The sequence below is a fragment of the Pelodiscus sinensis genome, chromosome 2 (genome assembly GCF_052426305.1).
Source record: "Pelodiscus sinensis isolate ZL-2025 chromosome 2, ASM5242630v1, whole genome shotgun sequence".
Classification (NCBI taxonomy): Eukaryota; Metazoa; Chordata; order Testudines; family Trionychidae; genus Pelodiscus; species Pelodiscus sinensis.
This window is the reverse complement of record NC_143053.1, coordinates 35,916,619-35,936,685: the sequence shown is the minus strand read 5'-3', so window position 1 is coordinate 35,936,685 and position 20,067 is coordinate 35,916,619. Positions and strand designations below refer to the sequence as shown.

At 48.4% G+C, this 20,067-nt stretch overlaps 1 protein-coding gene across 7 annotated transcripts in view; it reads right to left on the bottom strand.

Moving 5' to 3' along the window:
- AZIN1 (antizyme inhibitor 1) overlaps positions 1 to 20,067 on the bottom strand; it is a 69,760-nt gene that overhangs the window by 18,406 nt on the left and 31,287 nt on the right. For all 7 annotated transcript variants that reach the window (XM_075919735.2, XM_075919738.2, XM_075919736.2 and 4 more), the window contains 3 exons: positions 9,974 to 10,171; positions 4,592 to 4,765; positions 4,094 to 4,266 (listed from right to left, as the gene is read on the bottom strand). In XM_075919735.2, the coding sequence (XP_075775850.1) occupies positions 4,094 to 4,266; positions 4,592 to 4,765; positions 9,974 to 10,075 (449 nt within the window). In that variant the 5' untranslated portion in view covers positions 10,076 to 10,171. The remainder of the gene's footprint in view (positions 1 to 4,093; positions 4,267 to 4,591; positions 4,766 to 9,973; positions 10,172 to 20,067) is intronic.

The window sequence follows — 20,067 nt, the reverse complement described above, 5'->3', positions numbered from 1 at the left end:
GCTCCATCGATGGATGAGTCAAGTGAACCTAATAAAACAATCCTGTACAGAGAAAAAACTAGCAATTAGGGGCTAAAACATGGAGCCAACAAGGAAAAGGGATTTGGAAATGCAGCAACTAAGACTCTGTTGTAGCAGCAAGAGTCTGTTGGGTGCTGTAATAAAGAAAGTGTTACCTTCTCATAAAGGCTGCTTGCCCATAAGCTGCTCCTTAGTGACAACGGATTGCATCTCTCTAGCCCTTTCCTCCTGGAGTGCCAGGAGGAAGAGTGACCTGGTATTCCCTTTACAGCCTGCTATGTTTGTCATCTTATACCAGCCTTGTCGGATAAAAGTCTGACATATGTGGAGACCCTTCCCATCCCCCCTCATCCACTGGGAGCTGGATTTGGTGCAAGAAGTGTTCCATTCCTTTCCCCCAACTCTTGCTGGGGAAAAGGAATGCTCAGTCTCCTTGCCAAGCAAAGATAAGCACACTGCTGACTACTACCAGCGATGTGATGATCCACCTAGGGATGGTGAAGGGGTAATGGGCTGGGGCAAGAGCCAGCAGCTCCTCATGGTGCCAGCAGAGCCAGCAGCCCCACAAACTGGGAGCTGCTCAAACCAGGATGGACTGGGTCCTCCACTTGGGGATTCTGCTTAATCAGCTAAATCTAATGTTTAACCGGTTAACTGACTAAATGGGATTTTACATCCCTAGATGCAACAGCTGCCAAATATTTAATGAAATCCCCAAATTTCAAACCAACATTTACAAAATTACAGTTTACAGCAGATAAACCTGGGGTGAGGAAGTAGTAAATAACTTCCATTTTTTCTACATGTGCTCTTCAGCATCCTTGCTCAGTCATTTATGCCATTTGTTACTGCTAGCATTTCACTCATTCGGGAAAATTAAAGTAGACTGGCCATTTTCATTTCCTGGCTCTTTTTTACCAGCACAAATACTGAAGATAATTTTTTTTAGATCATTGAATCATTTATCACAGAACATTGTATAACTAAAGTTTTTTAATAACATTTGGATAAAACTGTATTTTGGGCCTAGTTATATTTGACAAAAATCAAATCTTTGAATTCATCAGATGAACCCCTAAAAACATAGTATCTATTTCTGCACACAGCAGCTTAACTAGCACCAAGGTTAGTTTGAATGCATTTCTTAACAAAGACTACAAACACCATACTGAACTGGCAAGTATTTATGACAGCATTATAAAGCATCAGTATAGATTTTCTGTGAAAACTGTACAAAACATAAAGGAAAAGCTACTTTACCTTGTAATTCTGCTCATCTGAAAATATCTTGCAGGATTCTCACTCCTGGGTCTCAGTTGGCTTAAGTGAGGCTGGAGGAAGTTCATGATCTTAGTGCTTTTTGATCCTTAAAGGCAATGGTAGTAGGTAGGAGCATGAGCTATTCTTCCCCTACCGGAGGTCACATAACATCCTGAATATAATTATTACCTGTGGATTCTTTCAGTCAATTCCAGATTTTAGCAGCATTTGAAAGCTCCACAAAGACAATTAGCCAATCACAAAACAAAATAATTAGGGAAAAAGATTGCCTCAGAAGGCTGAATAACAAAAGCATCAAAAATCTGAGGAATCAACACTTCATAAAGGTCCTCTCCAAACACAGAGAGATGGATGAAAATTTGCAGATGTACAAGTTCTACTAGATTTTAACTCAAAAATGGGATTTCTTCCTATAAGCTGAATCTAAACAACTGCTTTGTAACTACATGGAACAAAGATATAATGTAGCCATTTTGTATACTGCTAGAAACATCCAGGAGAAAGACAGCACAAGCCACCTGAACTGTCTGAATGAATGATCCTTTAACCTGGCTAACTTACAAAGGCATTCATGTACACATGCTAGATACTATCACTCACATCAAAGACTGTCTACACCAGGTGCCTGGCAGGTTCATGCTCCCCTGCACTATTTATTTTGTACCTTAAAAAACTCCTGGCATTCTGTCTCAGGAAACTGACTTAACCTGGGCAGAGGCTTTTTTCCAAAGGTCAGTCTGTCCTTTGACCAGGAAGACCTGATATTTCAGAATGCAAAAGGCTTCAACTATGGCAGAGGTGGGTAAATTCCAGCCCGCAAGGTTTTTCCCTGGCAGGTCTCCACCTTCATGCGCCTCCACAGTTATCAGAGGATAGCAGTTCTCGTTGGCTGCAAATCGCTGTTCGCGGCCAACACAAATGGTGGGAAATGGCGTCCCCAGCTGCAACGCTTCCCACCACTCACACTGGCCACAAACAACGATTCACTGCGATCCTCTGATACCTGTGGAGGCACAAGTAAACATGGCAGTGGCAGCACACCAGGGACTAATCCTGCGGGCTGCCTGTCTTTTATTGCCCACCCCAGATTATGGACTAGTAAACCTTTGTCCAAAAGAATCTTAGCATTGAAGCTCAGGATCATAGCCTTGGCTCCAGTGATGGCCACCTCAAACACAAGCTCATGTAGGAATGGGGTAAAACAGAGATAAGGGAAACAGTTGAAATAGATGACAATCTGGACAGCATGTTGCTTCTTCACCAGCTGGATCCAAAGAGGATGCAATGGCACTGCAACCATACTGGATGAAGGTGAAAGTCCGGATTATAGCCTTTGAAGATTCCTGAATTGGCACTAACTCAAACGAGCCAACTGAGCCAGTTTAAGAAGCTAGAAGAAGCCAGATCTGCTCAGTTTTGCTAACCTGCTGCTGCTCTGCAACGGAGAGGTATTTGCAATTTATTGGTGGTCATCTGATCTGAATCAGAATAAAGCCATTGTCATCCTGCTTGCCACCTGCTCCCATTCAGGTGAGCTATCTAACAAGCTAATGAAGCATAAACAGTAGCACAGAAGTAATCAACATTACTCTGGCTAGGACTCTTCAAGTGCATGTGGTACCTACGTCATGGCCAATGCTTCATAGACCAAGCAAACACAACACTTGGGTATAGTCTCTGTGCAGATGATGCTCTGGTAGTGCCATGCACCATCAGGTATCAATGCAGGGTGGGAGATGGGCACTGAAGGTAGCACGGTAGCCTTTGAGACAGCCCGAGAGATAACCAGGAGGGACATGGCAAGATCCCAAGCATATCATCATACCATCTCCCCAGACTCATTTCCAGGATGCGAACCTGAATAGAGTCATGTGCTTTGGTAGCAGTATGTCAGGGCACCTTGTTTCTTGGTGTTTCCTTTGAAATTTATGTGGAAGCAGTGTCTTGTTAACCAATGTGAAGCACAGCACTATTCATTTCAAGTACTAACTTCCACTATTTGGGGACGCTCAGAGCATGGAGGAGTCCCCTGTAATGAATGGGAATGAGGCAAGATGCTTTGAGGAAGCTCTTACACTGTTTGGAGAGAAGTGGAATCTGTACCAGTGTGGGTAGCACTATCAGAACTCCAGCACTCAGGAGGTAAAGCAGATTTAGGTTTACGATTAAGTGATTTCTCTTCTGAATTACTGAGCCATGGTCAAGATCAAGAAGGAACTGGAGGCAATACCCACTACTCTCAAATCGCTGATGACGTCTGAAGGTATATCCTAAAAATCACTGCACAACACACCTACATTCTAGGCACAAGAGGCAATGTACGAGCTTATTTGTTGACAACTGAAACCACTGGGAGTCAAGTAAATGCATAACATCCTGAAATAAAACACTGAAGCCATGCAAAGCGAGACTACTTGTAGATGAAGAAGAGGTGAAGCCTCAAGGCAGGCGCCCAAGTACTGAAATTAAACTGCCAGAATACTGAAGTTAAAGTTGGACCCCCCAAAGCCAAAGTTCCCCGAGGCTTTCCTGAGCCTTGGGAGTTTCATCTGTTATGCTATGAAGCTGAGACCCAGAAGAGAAAATCCTGCAATAAAATGCTATTTTTAGAGAAATGCTGCTATACAAGCCAGGGAAGGTTGGACAAAATACATGCAAGTGAACTGCATTAAAAAACCCACATGCTTCTCTTGCTTCCAGGTAAACAGATAACCCATACCATAGCCAAAGTTAAAATTCCCACAGCAATAAGAGAAACTTAAGATTTCTCTCTTTTTAACACAACACTTACTTAGCACTTGGATGGTTACGTGCAATTTTCTTTAGTTCACTTTCACTGTCACAAGTCATGATGTTTACCCCAGTTTTCGCTGCATACTTTATCTGAGAAGCTTGCTTGCAAGGATTTGTATATATAATGTTTTCAGGAGCAATGCCCAAGTCTTGTATCAATGCCATTTCAGACTGAAAAACACCACAGTATTAAAGCATTAGACAAGTCAAATTAGCACCAGTAGTGAATCGATCTTCATTTATGTGGAGACATATAGCTCAAGTAAGGTTTTCCTCTAGCAAAACTACATTATAAGCTGCTTTAAGAGCACAAAAATGGAATTGCTATCCTGATAAAGAAATAATAATAAAGGGTTTACATAGTTTAAGGCAAATAGTATGTCTGCATAGTAACTGGTACCAAGAGCTGAAATTTTACCCAGTACAGATTTAATAGGCCCCAGGATAGAGAGGGTAATTTGACAGGCAAACAGGATACACAGAACAAGACACTCACTTTACTAGAACATGCAAACCCAGTTCCAAGAGCTGCCAGAATCTCGAGTACACCTGGAGTGGAATTGCATTTTACAGTGTAAAATGGTTTTACTGGTGCCATCACATTCTGCCATTGGAGGTGTCTCTTCAGAAGCTTTCCAAGATCACCAACAAAAAATGCATTTTTTCCAGTCTATAAACAAAGGACAGTACAAAAATAAGTCAAATTTCTATAATGGTGGACCTGAAATAAAAGCACAAGTATCCTATGAAACACAAATATTTCATGTTTCTCAGATGGGAATCAGATTATATTTTCTGTTCTGCCAGTGGCTTAATGTAGGACTTTCACTATTTCATTTGACTTTGGTGCAATCTGTGCCACAATTTACCCAATTTTAAAATGCAATACATACCTACTCCTTCAAATAAATTATTACAATTGTTTACATAATACTTTAAGATTTCTTGAGTTAAGGTGCTTCTTTAAATGCCAAGTATTATTGATTTAAAATATTTGTATCACGCTTCTCTATTTAAAATATTCAAAGCAGCTTACAAAATTTTAAAACACTGATAGACAGACACAACCCAAAAGGGGGGACATAAAACCTGTGAAGACACCTTAATAAAAGCACAGGTAAAAAGGATGGCATTAGCCTGGTGCCAAAACAGCGACAGCACTGGCACCAGGTGAATGTCCCGGGGGAAAGAATTCCATAGCTTGGGGGCAAAGGCCGAGAAGGCCCTGCTTGGCGTAGACATTAACCGTATCTCCGTAAGTGGAAGACCACAGAGCAGAGCTTCCCAGCTGACTTCAATCCCCAGGCAGGTTCCTATGGGAGACGGTCCTTCAGATACCTGGGTTCCAACCCATTTAGGTCTTTAAATGTCATAACCAAGACCTTGAATTGTTCTCGGAAACATACCGGAAGCCAGTGCAGCTGCCAGAGGACCAGCCTAATGTGCTCTGTATAACAGGTGTTAGTTAAAACTCGAGCAGCCACATTCTGGACCAGCTGAAGCTTCCTAAGACTCTTCAAAGGCAGCCTGTGTAGAGTACTTTGCAGTAGTCCAATTGGAATGTGACAAGAGCATGAATCACTGTAGCTAGGTCATTCTTATTCAGGAAGAGTTGCAGCTGGCAGAAGCTACCCAAAAGCACTCCTGGCCACCCAAAGAAATCTGGTTCTCAAATGTTAGAAAGAGGTTTAAGAGGACTGCAAAGCTGCATAACTTGGTCTTTCAGTGGAAGTATGACCCCCATCCAGAACACGTAACACAACCACATTCCCAGAACATGGCTTCCTGATCTACAGAACCTCAGTCTTATGTGGAGTCAACATCAGTTTATTTGACCTCATCCAGTCCACCACTGCCTCTAGACACTGGTTCAGATTGGTCACACTTGGACCCACCCTTGTAATGGCTGCAGGCAACATCTGCAGCTAAATGTTCTTAGTTTCAAAGAGGCAGGCGTCTCACCCAGGCAGTGGTGCGGCAGCAACAGTGGCCGCAGCAACAACAGCAGGGCAAAGGTCTTATGACTTTTCCTAGAACGATATTTAAGGTTATAAAATAGCTCCTTACAAGCATTTTTTTTCAAGTCCTTTAATTTTTGGCTATAGCATCACACAAATGTAGGACTGGAGGGACATCAATAGGTCATCTCGTCCAGTCCCCTGAACCAAGCCAAGATTAAATCTTTATCATCACGATCATCCCAGACAGGTCTTTGTCCTTCCTGGTCTTAAAGACATCCAGTAATGGAGATTCCACCACTTCCCTATGTAATTTGCTCCAGCACTTAATCACCCTTACAATTAGAATTTTTTCTAATGTTTTATATTAATCTGCTTTGCAGTCCTCAGTGTATAAGGAGTACAATTTATCACTCTCTTCTTTGTAACAACCCCAGTTTGCCTGGATCCAGCCCGAGTCTCAGAGCCCCCTCAGCATCAGGGACCCCCACATCTCCACTGCCCCATTACAGACCTGGAGCACACAAAATCTACTAGCCTGTGCCCCCGTAAGACCTGGTGTGTGAGGAGACTGTGGGGAGTGTCTTTCTACTTCTCTGTCAGGAGCCATGTTGGTGAGAGTTTGCTTTTGTTTCTAATTTGTGTGTGGCCCCCAACTGATTATTCTGTGGGTCAGTGTCGTCCTCCCCTCTCCCCCCCCCCCCCCCCAAAAAAGGTTCTCCACCCATTTAACGTACTTGAAAACTTATATCCCTTCCCAGTCTTCCGTTGACCAAATAAATCCCATTATTTCAACTTTTCTTCATAGGTCAAGTTTTACAAACTTTTGAGTTTTGTTGCTCTTCTCTGTACTTTCTCCAGTTTATCCCCATCTTTCCTGTGGAGGCCTTTGCTCGGCACTAAATTGCTCAGCAATATATTCCAATTGTTGCCAATACAGTGCTGAGCAGAGTGGAAGAATTACTTCTCATGTCTTGCTTACTACATTCCTATTACTACATTCCAGAGTGAAGTTTACTTTTTTTTTGGTAAGTATTACAATGTTGACTCATTTATTTTGTGATCCTCTATAATCCTGAGATCTTTTTCTGAAATACTCCTTCCTGGGCAGCAATTTCTGATTTTATATTTGTGTAATTATAAGTGTAGTATTTTGCATGTGTCTTTATTGAACTCTATCTTATTTCTTTCAAACCATGTCTTCAATTTGTTGATATAATTTTGAATTCTAGCCCTGTCCTCCAAATCGCTTACAACTCCTTCCAGCTTGGTATCCTCTGCAAGTTTCATAAGAGCATTCTCTATGCCACGATCCTAACGATATTAACTAGGACTGAACCCAGAACAGTTCCCTCTAGGAGAGGGGTGGCCGGCATGCGGCTTGCAAAGAAAAAAACTGCAGCTCCTAACTGAGCCGAGATAGAACCCGGAACCGCTCAGGTCTGCCGCTCTCACAGCTGGGCCGCTGTGAGCCGCATGCGCGCTCACGGACCCCAGCGCAATATATCATATCCTACATGTGCAGGCCAGGTCTCACTGAGCGGCTACAGGACCTGGGCATAGTTAGTGGAGGACGGGAATTGGGCTAGAGCTGATGTGGGGGGGAAGCGGGGGGAAGGAGGTGGAAGAAGATGCCTGGCTTTGGAGAAGGGGAGGGGGATTGCATGGGGTGTGCGCATGGCATCCCAGACGCGCATGGCAGTAGCAGTGGCGGCGGCATGGCTCTGGCTCCGGGACCTGAGCATAAGGTTGGTGGAGAGAGTGGCACATGGTGTGCCGGCCGCTCAGCGTACATGCATTCCCTGCAGGGAGACACGTGTCTGTAGCAGCAGCTCTGGGACCCAAGAATTATGTTAGAGCGGGTGCCTAGCTCTAGTCTGGGGGAAGGGAGGAGGATTGGATTGGGGGGCAGGGTGCACATGGTATCCCAGGCAACACGTCTCAAGGCAGGCCACTCAGCGCACATGCCCCAGTGCCTGGAGGGAGACGCGTGTGGCTGTAGCGGCAGCTCTGCGACCGGCGAATTAGTTTGGGCAAGGGGAGGGGTGCCTGGCTCTGGGGAAGGGAAAGGGGATTGGGTTGGGGGGGAGTGCCTGGCTCTGGGAAAGTGGACTGGGTTAGAGCAGGGGTGCCTAGGGGAGGGGAAGAGCAGCCTGCATGCTTCCTGAGACCCAGGATCCCCAGGTTCTGGCCTCAGCTGTATGTCCCCTCCCCCTGGCCAGTCCCCTCCCACGCGTACCCTGCTCCCACCCCGACTGACTTTTCTGTGGGTTAGTGATCCGACTCAAAACAGGTTCCCCGTCCCTCTCAAATAAAAACAATGCTGAAAAATTGTGTGTTGAGATAATATATTTAAAAATGAAGTCTGGCTAACAAGCTCCCAATTGTGGCCAGCCCCCATCTGGCCACAGCAACATAACACTCCTGTACCCCACAGGCCCCAAACCTGAGCCTATCATACACTAAAACTCCGTCCTGAGCTGCTCACATCCCCAAACTCCTGCATCCCCAGTCCTCTGCCACAACACTCCTGCACCATCCACACACTGCAAATCTGTGTCCTGAACCCATCATACTCCCAGCCTCCCTGCCCTGAAGCCCTCATGCACCCCACCCCAAACTCCTGCACCCTCACAGCCACAAGCCTGCAGCTCACGCAGCACCCTAACCACCCCCCTGACCCCAACATTCTCCAGCCTGGAGCCCCCTCCCTGAGCCAGCATCCTCTTCTCTACTTCCTGCACCCAAATTCCCTCCCAGAGCTTGCACCTCTCACCCCTTCCCACGCTTTTTTTGTGATGGTATGCCCCGGGACGGTGTACTGGCACCTATTTTTCCCTGGCATGGTGTGGATTTTTTTTTTTTTTGCACTCAACTCTCCCCCCTACTCCCCTTCCCAGTACATGGCACTTCATGCTTTATCCACCGCTATTTTGACTCTTCATCTCTAACAAGTTGGCCACCTCTGCTCTAGGATTCCACTGGAGATGTACCCATTCACTTTGACTCTGAACCATTGAGAACTATTCTCAAATGAGAGAATATATTTCCCTAGTTTGCTTATGATGAGATCATGTGAGACTGTATCAAGAGCCTAATTAAAGTTGAGAGATGACATTTATTGTTTTCCCCATTTCTTCACATATGCTAAGCATGCTATATATGCTCCCAGATCCCAACAAGCCTCCTACATGCTAGGAACAGGGGTGCAGTGAGAAAACAACAATTTACTTCTTCAGCCTAGAACACGTACGCTGCACTAGAAGCCAGGAGAAGGTGCTGAGTTCTAGTCTTGGATCTTCTGGATATTCCTGTGATGTCATAGCCCTTTTTTACTGAGCATTTAGTATATACAGAGAAGAGTTCTATGGGGCTAATGGAAAACCCAAACAATCTCTGACCATGTGAAAATTATTCTTTTCAGATGCTTATAAATCAGCCAAATCTGGGCAAATTTTCATGGGGACAATAAAAGGTAATTCTCTAACCGCAGCACTATGTACTGGCCACACCTCAGATACCTGCTCCAGATCCCATGGATGCTAAGCTCTTAGGAACAGCTGGATAATTTTATTTATTTAACACTGGAAAGGCTATTTCCCCCCATAACTTAATTCTTGAAAGTGGCTAACCAGTTTTTGCTCAAACTTTGCCACAAAATTCAGACTGAGACAGAGCAAACATGAAAAACTTCAGCCCAAAATGGTTTAAATTCAGCAAGGTTATAGGCAGTTGGAAAGAGGTTTAAAATTAAAAATGCTAGGCAACCTTAACTTCATGTACCATGGCCATTTTGCCTATAATACATGTGACAGTCTGACATACCTTTTTCAATTTCTAGTTTCAAACTAGTATTAGCAATTTAGACATGAATATTAATGTAATTAAAATAAACTAGTAGGACTTGGTCAAATACTTACAAGTGTATGTTCATAAACATAGTTGTCAATAACATCTCCGAGAGTTGCTCCTTCATCCAGCAAGCCAATGGAGTAGTTTGCATCCTCAAGAAATCCTTTCATCTCAGCCGTATTCCGCAAAGCCGACAGTCATAAACCAAGAATCACAAGGGACAGGCCACCAAGCCTTAGATCCGGGTCCTTAAATTATGCAACAAACTGCAAAATGGGGGGGTGGGGAAGAAGAGTAAAATAAATCAGTTGATAAGACACATCCCCCAGGTCTTCTATTTAAATTTACAAATGACCTTCCACATTTGTTGTGCTGCAACAAATAAGATAAGACACTTGTTAAATGAAGCTTTCTGCTCTGCTCCCTTCATTTATCAGGAATCAAGAAAACATGGTTCCTAAACAAAGATACACAATTTTACTAATTCTCAAAGCAAAAAAAAGAACTGATGCTAAACTTTGAGATGAGTTAGCTTTTATATTTTCTGCTAGAAAGGTGCTACTCTTACCTCTATTCAAATAGCTCATTTGAAGTCCTGTTCTTAATTGTCTCAGGCTAGACACAAATGCTATTTGTTTGGTGACAGGGATTTATAATATACTGCTCTGGATTATACAAATATTAAAAACACTCAAATCAGAAACTCAAAATGTAGGTAAGAGCTTATCTGCAGTATTGTGGTAGCTGTGTAGGTCCCAGGATAGCAAAGTCAAGTTGGGTAAGGTAAAACTCAGTTGGGCTAGTTTCTGTTGGCAAGATACATAAGCTTTTGAGTTGTATAGTGCTGCATGTGGCTCAAAAACTTGTTTCTTTCACCAGCATAAGCGAACAACTTCTGTTCCAATAAAAGATATTACTTCAGCCACCTTATGTGTGGAAGCATAATCCAAAGTCCCAAGTGCCATGAGCACTTGACGTGCTTTATCACTTTAACACCTGCAACCCCTTCTATGTTATTCCCTATGTTTGGAAACATGTGTACACCCAGGCTTTCAATAATATGCTTCTTGCTGAGGCCTGGTCTACCTGAGAAAGAACGGTTACTTACCTAGTAACTGTTGTTCTTGAGATGTGTTGCTCATGTCCATTCCATGTAGGTGCGTGCACACATCTGAGATTTTTCCCTCAGCAGTAGCTGTTGGGCCAGCAGGGGAGCCCCCTGGAGTGGCACCGGTATACCAGCCCATATATACTCCTGCTGGTCCTCCACCCACTCAGTTCCTTCTTACCGGAATACTCTGGAGATTTGGGAGGGGATTTGGAATGGACATGAGCAACACATCTTGAAGAACAACAGTTACGAGGTAAGTAACTGTTCTTTCTTCGAGTGATTGCTCATGTGCATTCCATGTAGGTGACTCCAAAGCAGAACCTAAGGAGGAGGGCCGGATGCTGATGCTTCCGATGAATGGAGAACCACCCTGCCCAGGGTGGCGTCCTCCCAGGCCTGGTGTATCAGCGCATAATGATTAGCCAAAGGGTAGACCGAGGACCAGGAGGCAGCCCTGCAGATGTCCAGGATAGGGACCCGTGCTGCTAAAGCCGTGAAAGAGGCCACGGCCCTCGTGGAGTGCACTCTAAGGGAAGGAGCTGGAACCCCCGCCAGGGCATAGCACTCCTTAATGCAGGTGGTAATCCAGGAGGAAATCTTCTGTGAGGACACAGGTTGCCCCCTTACATGCTCTGCAACGGCCACAAAGAGTTGGGGCGATTTCCGGAATGGTTTTGTCCTATCTAAATAAAAGGCTAAAGCCCTTCTAATGTCTAAAGTGTGTAAAGCCTGTTCTTTCCCTGATGCATGGGGCAAAACACTGGGAAGAAAACGTCTTGGGAGGCGTGGAAGGCAGACACCACCTTGGGTAAAAAAAAAAGAAGGGTGAGGGCGGAGCCTGACCTTAACCTTGAAGAACACTGTATGGGAGAAGGCGGGGGGGAATCTGTGGTGAGTGCCCTGAGTTCAGATGCCCACCTGGCAGATGTGAGCGCTACCAGGAGGGACACCTTGTAGGACAGGTACAGTAGGGAACATGTTGCCAATGGCTCAAACGGTGGCCCTGTGAGTTTTGAGAGAACCAGGCTGAGGTTCCACTGGGGAACAGGCTGACAGACATGAGGGTAGAGTCTGTCCATTCCTTTCAGAAACCTGTTAACCATGGGGTTTTCAAACAGGGTTTTTCCCCCTTCTCCGGGATGGAAGGCCAAAATAGCCACTAGGTGGACTTCAATGGAGGAGGAGGAGGAGAAGAGTCCCTGGAGCCTGAGGTCCAACAGGTAATCCAAGATCACAGGAGACCCAGACGTAGAACTACTTCCACTTGGTGAGCTAGGTGACCTTAGTGGAAGGTTTTCTACTACCCAATAGGATTTCCTGGACCCGGGCCAAGCACTGAAGCTCTGCCACCATCAGCCGCGGAGCTTCCACGCTGTCAGGTGCGGCGACTACAGGTCTGGGGGGTGGAGTGTGCCTAAGTCCGGAGAGATCAGGTCCGGGGACAGCGGGAGGACCATAGGTCTCTCGCATGACAGACTGTGAAGGGCTGAGACCCAGTGCTGTCTGGGCCACGCTGGGGCGATGAGGATCAGTGATGCCCTGAACTCCCTTACTCTCAGGAGGACCATGTGAATGAGTGGGAATGGCGGGAAGGCAGAGAGCAGACCCTCCAGCCAGGGGAGGAGGAGAGCATCTCCCAGAGAACCCCGTCCCACGATGGCGCAGAACCTTAGGCACTTCTAGTTCTCCCCTATGGCGAACAGGTCTAGATGGGGAGACCCCTCCCCCCCCACGCACAAAAAGTGGAATGGGCCACATCCCATCTTAGAGACCATTCACGCTCAGCAACGGTCCTGCTCAGCCTGTCCGCTAGGACATATTGAGAACCTGGGAGGTACGAGGCCATCAGGTGGATATCCACCCGATACAGAGATCCCAGAGGCGGATTGCCTCCAGACACAGGCGAGGGCATCGTGCCCCGCCCTGCTTGTTTATATACGCCACCACTGTCGTGCGGTCTGACAGGATAAGGATGGACTTACCTCTGAGGAGAGCCGCACAGGCCAGACAGACTGCCCGGAGCTCTCTGATATTGATATGCAGGGAGAGCTCGTCCACGGCCCACATACCTTGTGTATGCAGGTCCCCCAGGTGTGCTCCCCAGCTGGTATCTGAGACAAGATGTGTGGACAGTACTGGTCTGGAGGGGGGTGGGAACCGTCACCACGCTGTCCCATATGAGTGGACAGCCAGGTTGTGGTCTCGCAATAGCCACATCTGAAGCAGGCACATGCGCAGTCTGGCATGCTGCACTATGTAAGTGCAGGCAGCCATGAGGCCCAAGAGCCTCATGCATGTCCAGGCGGTAGTCACTGGAAAGTTCTATAATGCCCTGACAGCAGCCTCTATTGAGCGGAACCGGGACCTGAGCAGTGAGGCCCTTGTCAACAAAGAGTCCAGGGAGGCACCCACAAACTATCATCAGGATTGGGATCAGGGTTGACTTGTCCAAGTTCAGAAGAAGCCCGAGATCCCCAAAGAGGCTCTGGACCAGGCCGATGTGGCCTCTCACCTAACTCGGAATGTCCCCTTAGGAGCCAGTCAGAGGTAGGGGAACACTTAAATGCCTCCTTTCCTCAGAACGGTGGCCACAACCACCATGCATTTGCTGAAGACCTGAGGGGCCGTCAAAATGCCAAAAGGAAGGCGTGAATTGGTAGTGGTCCACGCCCACAGTAAAACCAAGGAACCTCTGATGGTGGGAGGCAATGGAAATAAGCGTCCTTTAAGTCAAGGGCAGCGTACCAGTCTCTGGGGGCTAACGAGGGAATTATGGAGACCAATGTTACCATTTTGAATTTTGCTTTGGAAATGAACGAGTTGAGGGCTCTGAGGTCCAAAATTGGACGGAGACCCCCTTTGGCCTATGGGACAGGAAAATAACAGGAATAGACTCCCCTGCCCTGCAAGTCAGAGGGAACCCACTCTACCACCTCCAGCGTAAGGAAGTGGTGAACCTCTTCTTGAGCCGAGGCTCGTGAGAGGGGTCCCTGAAAAGGGGCAGGTAGGGGGTTGGGAGCGAGTGGAAAGAGATTACATAACCCCTTTCCACTATCTCCAGCTCCCATTGGTCTGACGTAATGGACTGGCAGGCCTGAAGCAAGTGAGATAAATGGTCCTGGAAGGTGAGTGGGGAGACTGGCAGAATGCCCTCAAGCGTCCCATCAAAACCCCTGGCAGGGGCCCTGAGTTTTTATTGGGAGGCCCCTGGTTCTGATCTGGGGCTGGCGCCTGTTATTCCTGCCGTTACCGCTTCTGCTTCTACTGCGGGAGAAGTCATGGCATGGAGCTTGTGGAGACAATCTAGGAACATTCTTATTTGGGAACAAGGGCCTCTGAGCAGCAGGGGTGTGCATGCCCAAGGATTTCAGGGTGGCACACATGTCCTTGAGAACGTGGAGCAGTTGGTCCGTTTGCTCTGAAAAAAGCGAGGGACCTTCAAAGGGGAGGTCCTGGATGGTGTTTTGGAGCTCCGAAGGGACCCCAGAGCCCTGGAGCCAGGAGCTACAGCGTAGGACCACATCTGTGGCCATCACAGGCAGTAGCATCAGCCACGTCGAGAGCCACCTGGAGGGCTGCCCTGGAGATTGCTCTACCCTCCTCATGGAGAGCTTTAGGGTACGTCTAGACTACATGCCTCTGGCGACAGAGGCATGTAGATTAGGCTACCCGACAGAGTAAAATGAAGCGGCGATTTAAATAATAGCCGCTTCATTTAAATTTACATGGCTGCCGCGTTGAGCCGACAAACAGCTGAGGTGTACTTGAAGAGACGCTAACTCAAGGCCTGTCTCCTTTAGGTGCATAAGATAGTCCAATACCAGAGGGTGATGATGTTCCGTGGCAAATGCACAAATTCCAGAAACAGATGGCTTCCATGCACAGGGAACGGGAGTGAGCTCCGCCATGTCGGTTGATGTAATACACGGCCGTGATGTTGCCCATAAGTATTCTCACTGTGGTGTTCTGGATGTTTGTGCGGAAACACTTGCAGGCATTGAAAAGCATGATAGCTCTAAGAGGTTTATGTGCAGGCGCTTCTCCAATGGTGGCCATTGGCCCTGTGCTGAAAAGGGACCCATGTGGGCTCCCCATCCTAGTAAGGAAGCATCTGTTGTAATGTGGTGGTGCAGCTGCTGTTGGCAAAAAGGTACCCCGGATAATAGATTTTCCCGGTTGGTCCACAATAGGAGCGACCGTGTAACAGAAAGACGAAGCGTTACTGGCCTGTGGAGGTCGTGTCTGGTGTGGTTGTAAACCAGTGTCAGCCAGTATTGGAGGGCGTGGAAGTGCAGTCTGGCATATCAGACTATGTATGTTGTGGCAGCCATATGGCCCATCAGTCTTAGACAGGTTATGAGTGGAACGGTCGGACTGCCGGTGATGGTTTGAATGAGGTCCTGAATGGACTAAAAAATGGTGTAAGGGCAGGAAGGCCCTGCCTGCAACCGAGTCCAAGTGAGCCCCTATAAACTCCAAGGCATGAGTTGGGCGCAAAACGGACTTTTGTTAGTAGAGGAGGAGTCCGAGAGTGTGGAAAGTTCGTCTGGTGAGATGGATCATGTGAAGAACTTCAGAGGCAGAAGGACCCTTGAGAAGGCAGTCGTCTAAGTATGGAAAGATGACTACTCCTTGCCATCGGAGGAAGGCCACGAGTACCGATAGGATCTTTGAGAATACCCTGGGGGCAGAGGACAACCCGAAGGGTAGAACTTGGTATTGGTAGTGGTCCTTGCCAATGACAAAGCGTAGGAATCTCCTGTGAGAGGGGTGGATAGCAATGTGGAAATAGGCATCCTGGAGGTCGAGGGCAGCAAACCAGTCATGATGTTCCAGTGCAGGAATGATGGCAGATAATGTGATCATTTTGAATCTTTGCTTGCGCTGGAATTTGTTCAAACGGTGGAGGTCTAGTATGGGTCACCAACCTCTGGATCTCTTCTGGGTGAGGAAACAAGTAGAAGCCCGTTTCTGAATTCGTTCGGGACCATCTCTATAGCCCCCAGAAGGAGTAGATGGTTGACTTCTGTTCGCAGGAGAACCTTTGAGAGGAGTCCCTGAAAAGGGATGAGGTGGGGGGAATGGAAGTGAAGGGGATGGTGTAACCCATTTGAATGATTTCCAGCACCCATCTGTCTGTGATTTTCCATCAATGAGCATCAAAGGGCCTCAACCAGTGGAGGAAGACGTGGGTAGAGTGATATGTGACGTTGCCTGGGACTGTCTGCACGCCCCCGACCAATGCATCAAACTTGCTGCTTGTTATTGGGGCCCATTTGGCCACGGCCATTCCATTGCGATGTCGCTGGGGTTTCTGGCATGAGCATTGATTATCAAAGCTCCTTTGTTGTTGATGCCATTGATGTCGGATGTACGAATCGTTGTACCTGCACTGGTATGGCATGTATCAGCATCTCCTGAAGGGAGGCATTTACATCCCCAAGGTTCTCAACCTTGTGCGTGAGTCCTTTGAGGAGTGTAGGACATGTCAGTATTTTCAGCGAAAAGCTTGTCATTGTCAAAGGGCAAGTTCTCAACCTTGCTCCGTAACTCCCAAGGGGCACCAGCTGCTTGCAAGAGGCTCTCCACATCATGACTGCGGTGGTGGTAGAGCATGCAGCGGTGTCAGCGAAGTCCATGGCCATTTGGAGGGATGTTCTTGCTGACGTGTACCCCTCCTGGATGACTGATTTCAATATGGACTTTGACTCAGGTAAGCGGTCTATGAGTGGAGTCAAACGTGAGAAGGTGTCAAAGGTATGATTGGAGAGGTTCGCCATATAGTTAACGATTCTGAGTAATAGGGTTGCAGATGTGCAGACTTTCCTGCCCAAAAGATCCAGTCTCTTAGCCTCTTTATCGGAGGCTTGGTGTTTGAATTGCAGGGCCTTAGCCCTATGTTGAGCTGCATCCACAACGAGGGAGTTACGTTGAGGATGGGCAAAAAAGAATTCCATCCCCTTCGGGGGCATGAAATATTTTCTATTGGCCCTCGTTAGTTGGCAGTGCTGATGCCGGGGCATGCCATATTTCGTCAGCAATCTCTAAAATACCCTCATCCAAGGGAATGGCGAGGCGCGATCTGTGCTGTGGCTGAAGATTCCTAAAGAGTTTGTGCTGCTTGTCCTTGAGTTCCTGCAGCAGTATCTCCTGAGCGATGGCTACTTGCTTGAACAGATCTTGGAACTGATGAAGGTCATCCGGTGGAGAGACCTCGCCAGGGATGACTGCTTCGTCCGGTGAAGAGGAGTCTGCTGGCGAGACTTCGATTGGCTGTTCGGCGAAAGGCGTATGGTCAGGTTCCGACAGAAGTTGACAAGGCAAGGTCACACGTTCCAGAGGAGTGGAGGGGGCAGGAGCCGGAGACGGTCTGGAAGAGGCATAGTCCTAGGCAGAGCGTGAGCAGGAAGAGTACCTGCTGCGGGAGTCATGGGTGTAATAGTCATCGCGAGGATATAGCCTGTCTAGCGGCGAGCATCTCTCTGGATAGCAAGAGTGTGAGCGATGCCCGTGATGGCGTGGAAATACAGCGAGCAAGAGCAGCTGTATGATGCTCTGGAGGAGGCAAGAGAAATAGATTATTGGCGGTAATGATGTCTTTGATAATGAGGCTGAGCTACCAGGAATGGTGATGGCGGTCTGGCAGGAGAACGTGGAGATCTGCGGCAGCTACCATAATACAATGGAGAGCGCAGTGCCAGAGGGGAGGATGACAGTGCTGGGAAGAAGGCAAGGGAGTGAGACCGGCTCCGGCACGGAGGAGTCAAGCGGGCTGGGCTGCCCACTCCTGATGTGAAAGCGAGAGCTGTAGTTCTGGTCTGTGCCATGCTCCCCGGTGCCAATGACTCAGGTACCGTAGTGGCCGGTGCCGAGATTGTATGCTGCATTCGTGCCAGCGCTGCTTGTTCTGGCACCGTATGTTGGTCTGGGAACGGTGCTGCTGTAGACGCCATTGTGGTCAGCTCCAAGGAGGCTCTCATTGGTGGTTCGGTGGTCGGTGCTGGCAGCTGGGGCGCAGGCAGCACCGTGGCTTAGAAATGCTGGAGGTCCCGGGTCTGTCTACCTGGCTCACCTAGCCTTGGATGGCAGCAGGCAGGGATCCTGTGGGAGAGAGCCTTTGTCTTTTTGATGTGGCCATGGTGGGAGATGAAGCCCGCCACTTAGGGGTGCTGTTTCTCTGTGGCAGATGACGGACGCTGCGGCTGAAGGGCTTTGTCGAAGAGGAGCACTCTCAGGCGCTTCTCCCTGTCTTTCCGAGCCCTAGCCGTGAGCTTAGTGCAGTAGGAGCACTTTTGGGGAACATGGGACTCCGAGATATTTAATGCAGTCCGCATTGCCGGGAGGCAATGCCAGCCTCCGATAGCCAGTGCCGCATTTCTTAAAGCCCGGGGATGATGGTATACCGGTGGTTTTGCCGGCGTGTCAACAGGGAGCGAGTCTCTGAGAATTTTTAGCTTTTCTTTCCCTTAATCTTTCTGTTTCTCTTACTTTCTTTTCTCCTTTTTTTTTTTCCCCAAGGGGGAACAAACGAACAGAGGAGGAAGGGAAACCAGGTTAGGGCAATTTACAAGGTAATTTGAGGACATATAGTCTTACAAAGGGGTTGAGGTGAAGAGTGTGGTTTCTATCAGTTTGCAGCCTAAGGCAGTCTAGAGAAACTGGCGGTTGGCCATACCACGCACAGGAAAAGAATGCGAATACCGCAAGCACAACGACGCATGCGCAGCCCGGCCAAATACTGCTTCCAACAAGTCTCCATCCTGTGGCTCCGGGGCAAGCCCAGCACCCACAGTGGAGCACCCATAGGGAAGTCCTTGAAGAAGAACAGGTGTTCATTGCTCTCCTGGGGAACCAAGTACCTCCTCTCAGCCTGCTTATCTGTCAGAGGGGATGGATATGGGGGTTTACCACAAGGCTTTGGAGATCTTTGCTACGGTCTTGTTGACCAGTAGAGCCACTCTGGAGGGGGCATCGGATTGGAGGATGTCCACTGTGGGGTCCAAATTTTCGGACACCACCTCTGTCTGGACCCCCAAACTTTGGGCCAGTCAGCAGAGAAGGTCCTGGTGAGCCCTAGCATCCATGGAGGACTTGGGCTTCATCAGCAGAGAACAATGACCTTTTCTGGGCTTCCCCCATAGGGGCCTGTGTCACACTGGATCTTGCAAGGGCCCTGGCATTGAGGACAAGGGAGGTTGGCTCACAGGTGCCACGCATCCCGAAGGGCCTGGAGAGGTTTGGCCAGGAGGTAACGACTGCCCCGAGTTAGGAGACCTGGTCACAGGGGTCGCCGAAAGAGGAGGCCCGTGGGACTGAGGAGACGGAACCCGGCCTGGATGGGTCCACACTGTGGCCCTGGTGGTATACCCAGAGCGTGCAGAATGGCCACTGGCCCGGAGGTTGCGGAGGCCATGTCCATTGTAGCATCGGCACCAGTTATGCCCACTGTTGTTGGTACAGACAGGATGGACTGCAGTGCCGGGAGCCCCTCGATGACCAAGTGGTCTCTTCCTCGGAGTTGGACGAGTATTCCAAAATGGAGCCGACGTGGGCGCCGAAGAAGCTGCTGCATGTGTGGATGGATTCGGGCTTACTGTGGTGCCGAGGCGGAGGTGGCGGCATGGCAGTGTGGGTGTCCCGTGCGGAGGTAGGTAACGCAGGGGCCGGTGCCGAAGATGGGACAGGGTGATAGTATTGCGCCAAGCCTGGTGCCGCGTCCTGGGAGGGGACTGGGGACGACTCAGCAGCTGGTGCCACAGGTCGTGCCAGCAGAGCAGGGAGGGTTGGGTGGTGATCCCTGGCCTCCAGTGCTGAGTCCTCAGGCATCCTAGAGGGAGGCCAGTGCCTACTTGTCCCGTGCCATCTGGAGGGGGTTGGAGTGGGAGGAGGACCCTCGCTGCCTTGAGAGCCTCCAGTGTGGAGAGTTCGGGAAAGGCCTCCAGAGGAATAGTCTCCCTATGCGGTGACTAAAGTCCGCCCGACTGAGATAGCCCAGGCTCCGATCTTGTAGGCGCCAAGTGATCCACAGGAGGGCGCATGCGTTGGTGGAGA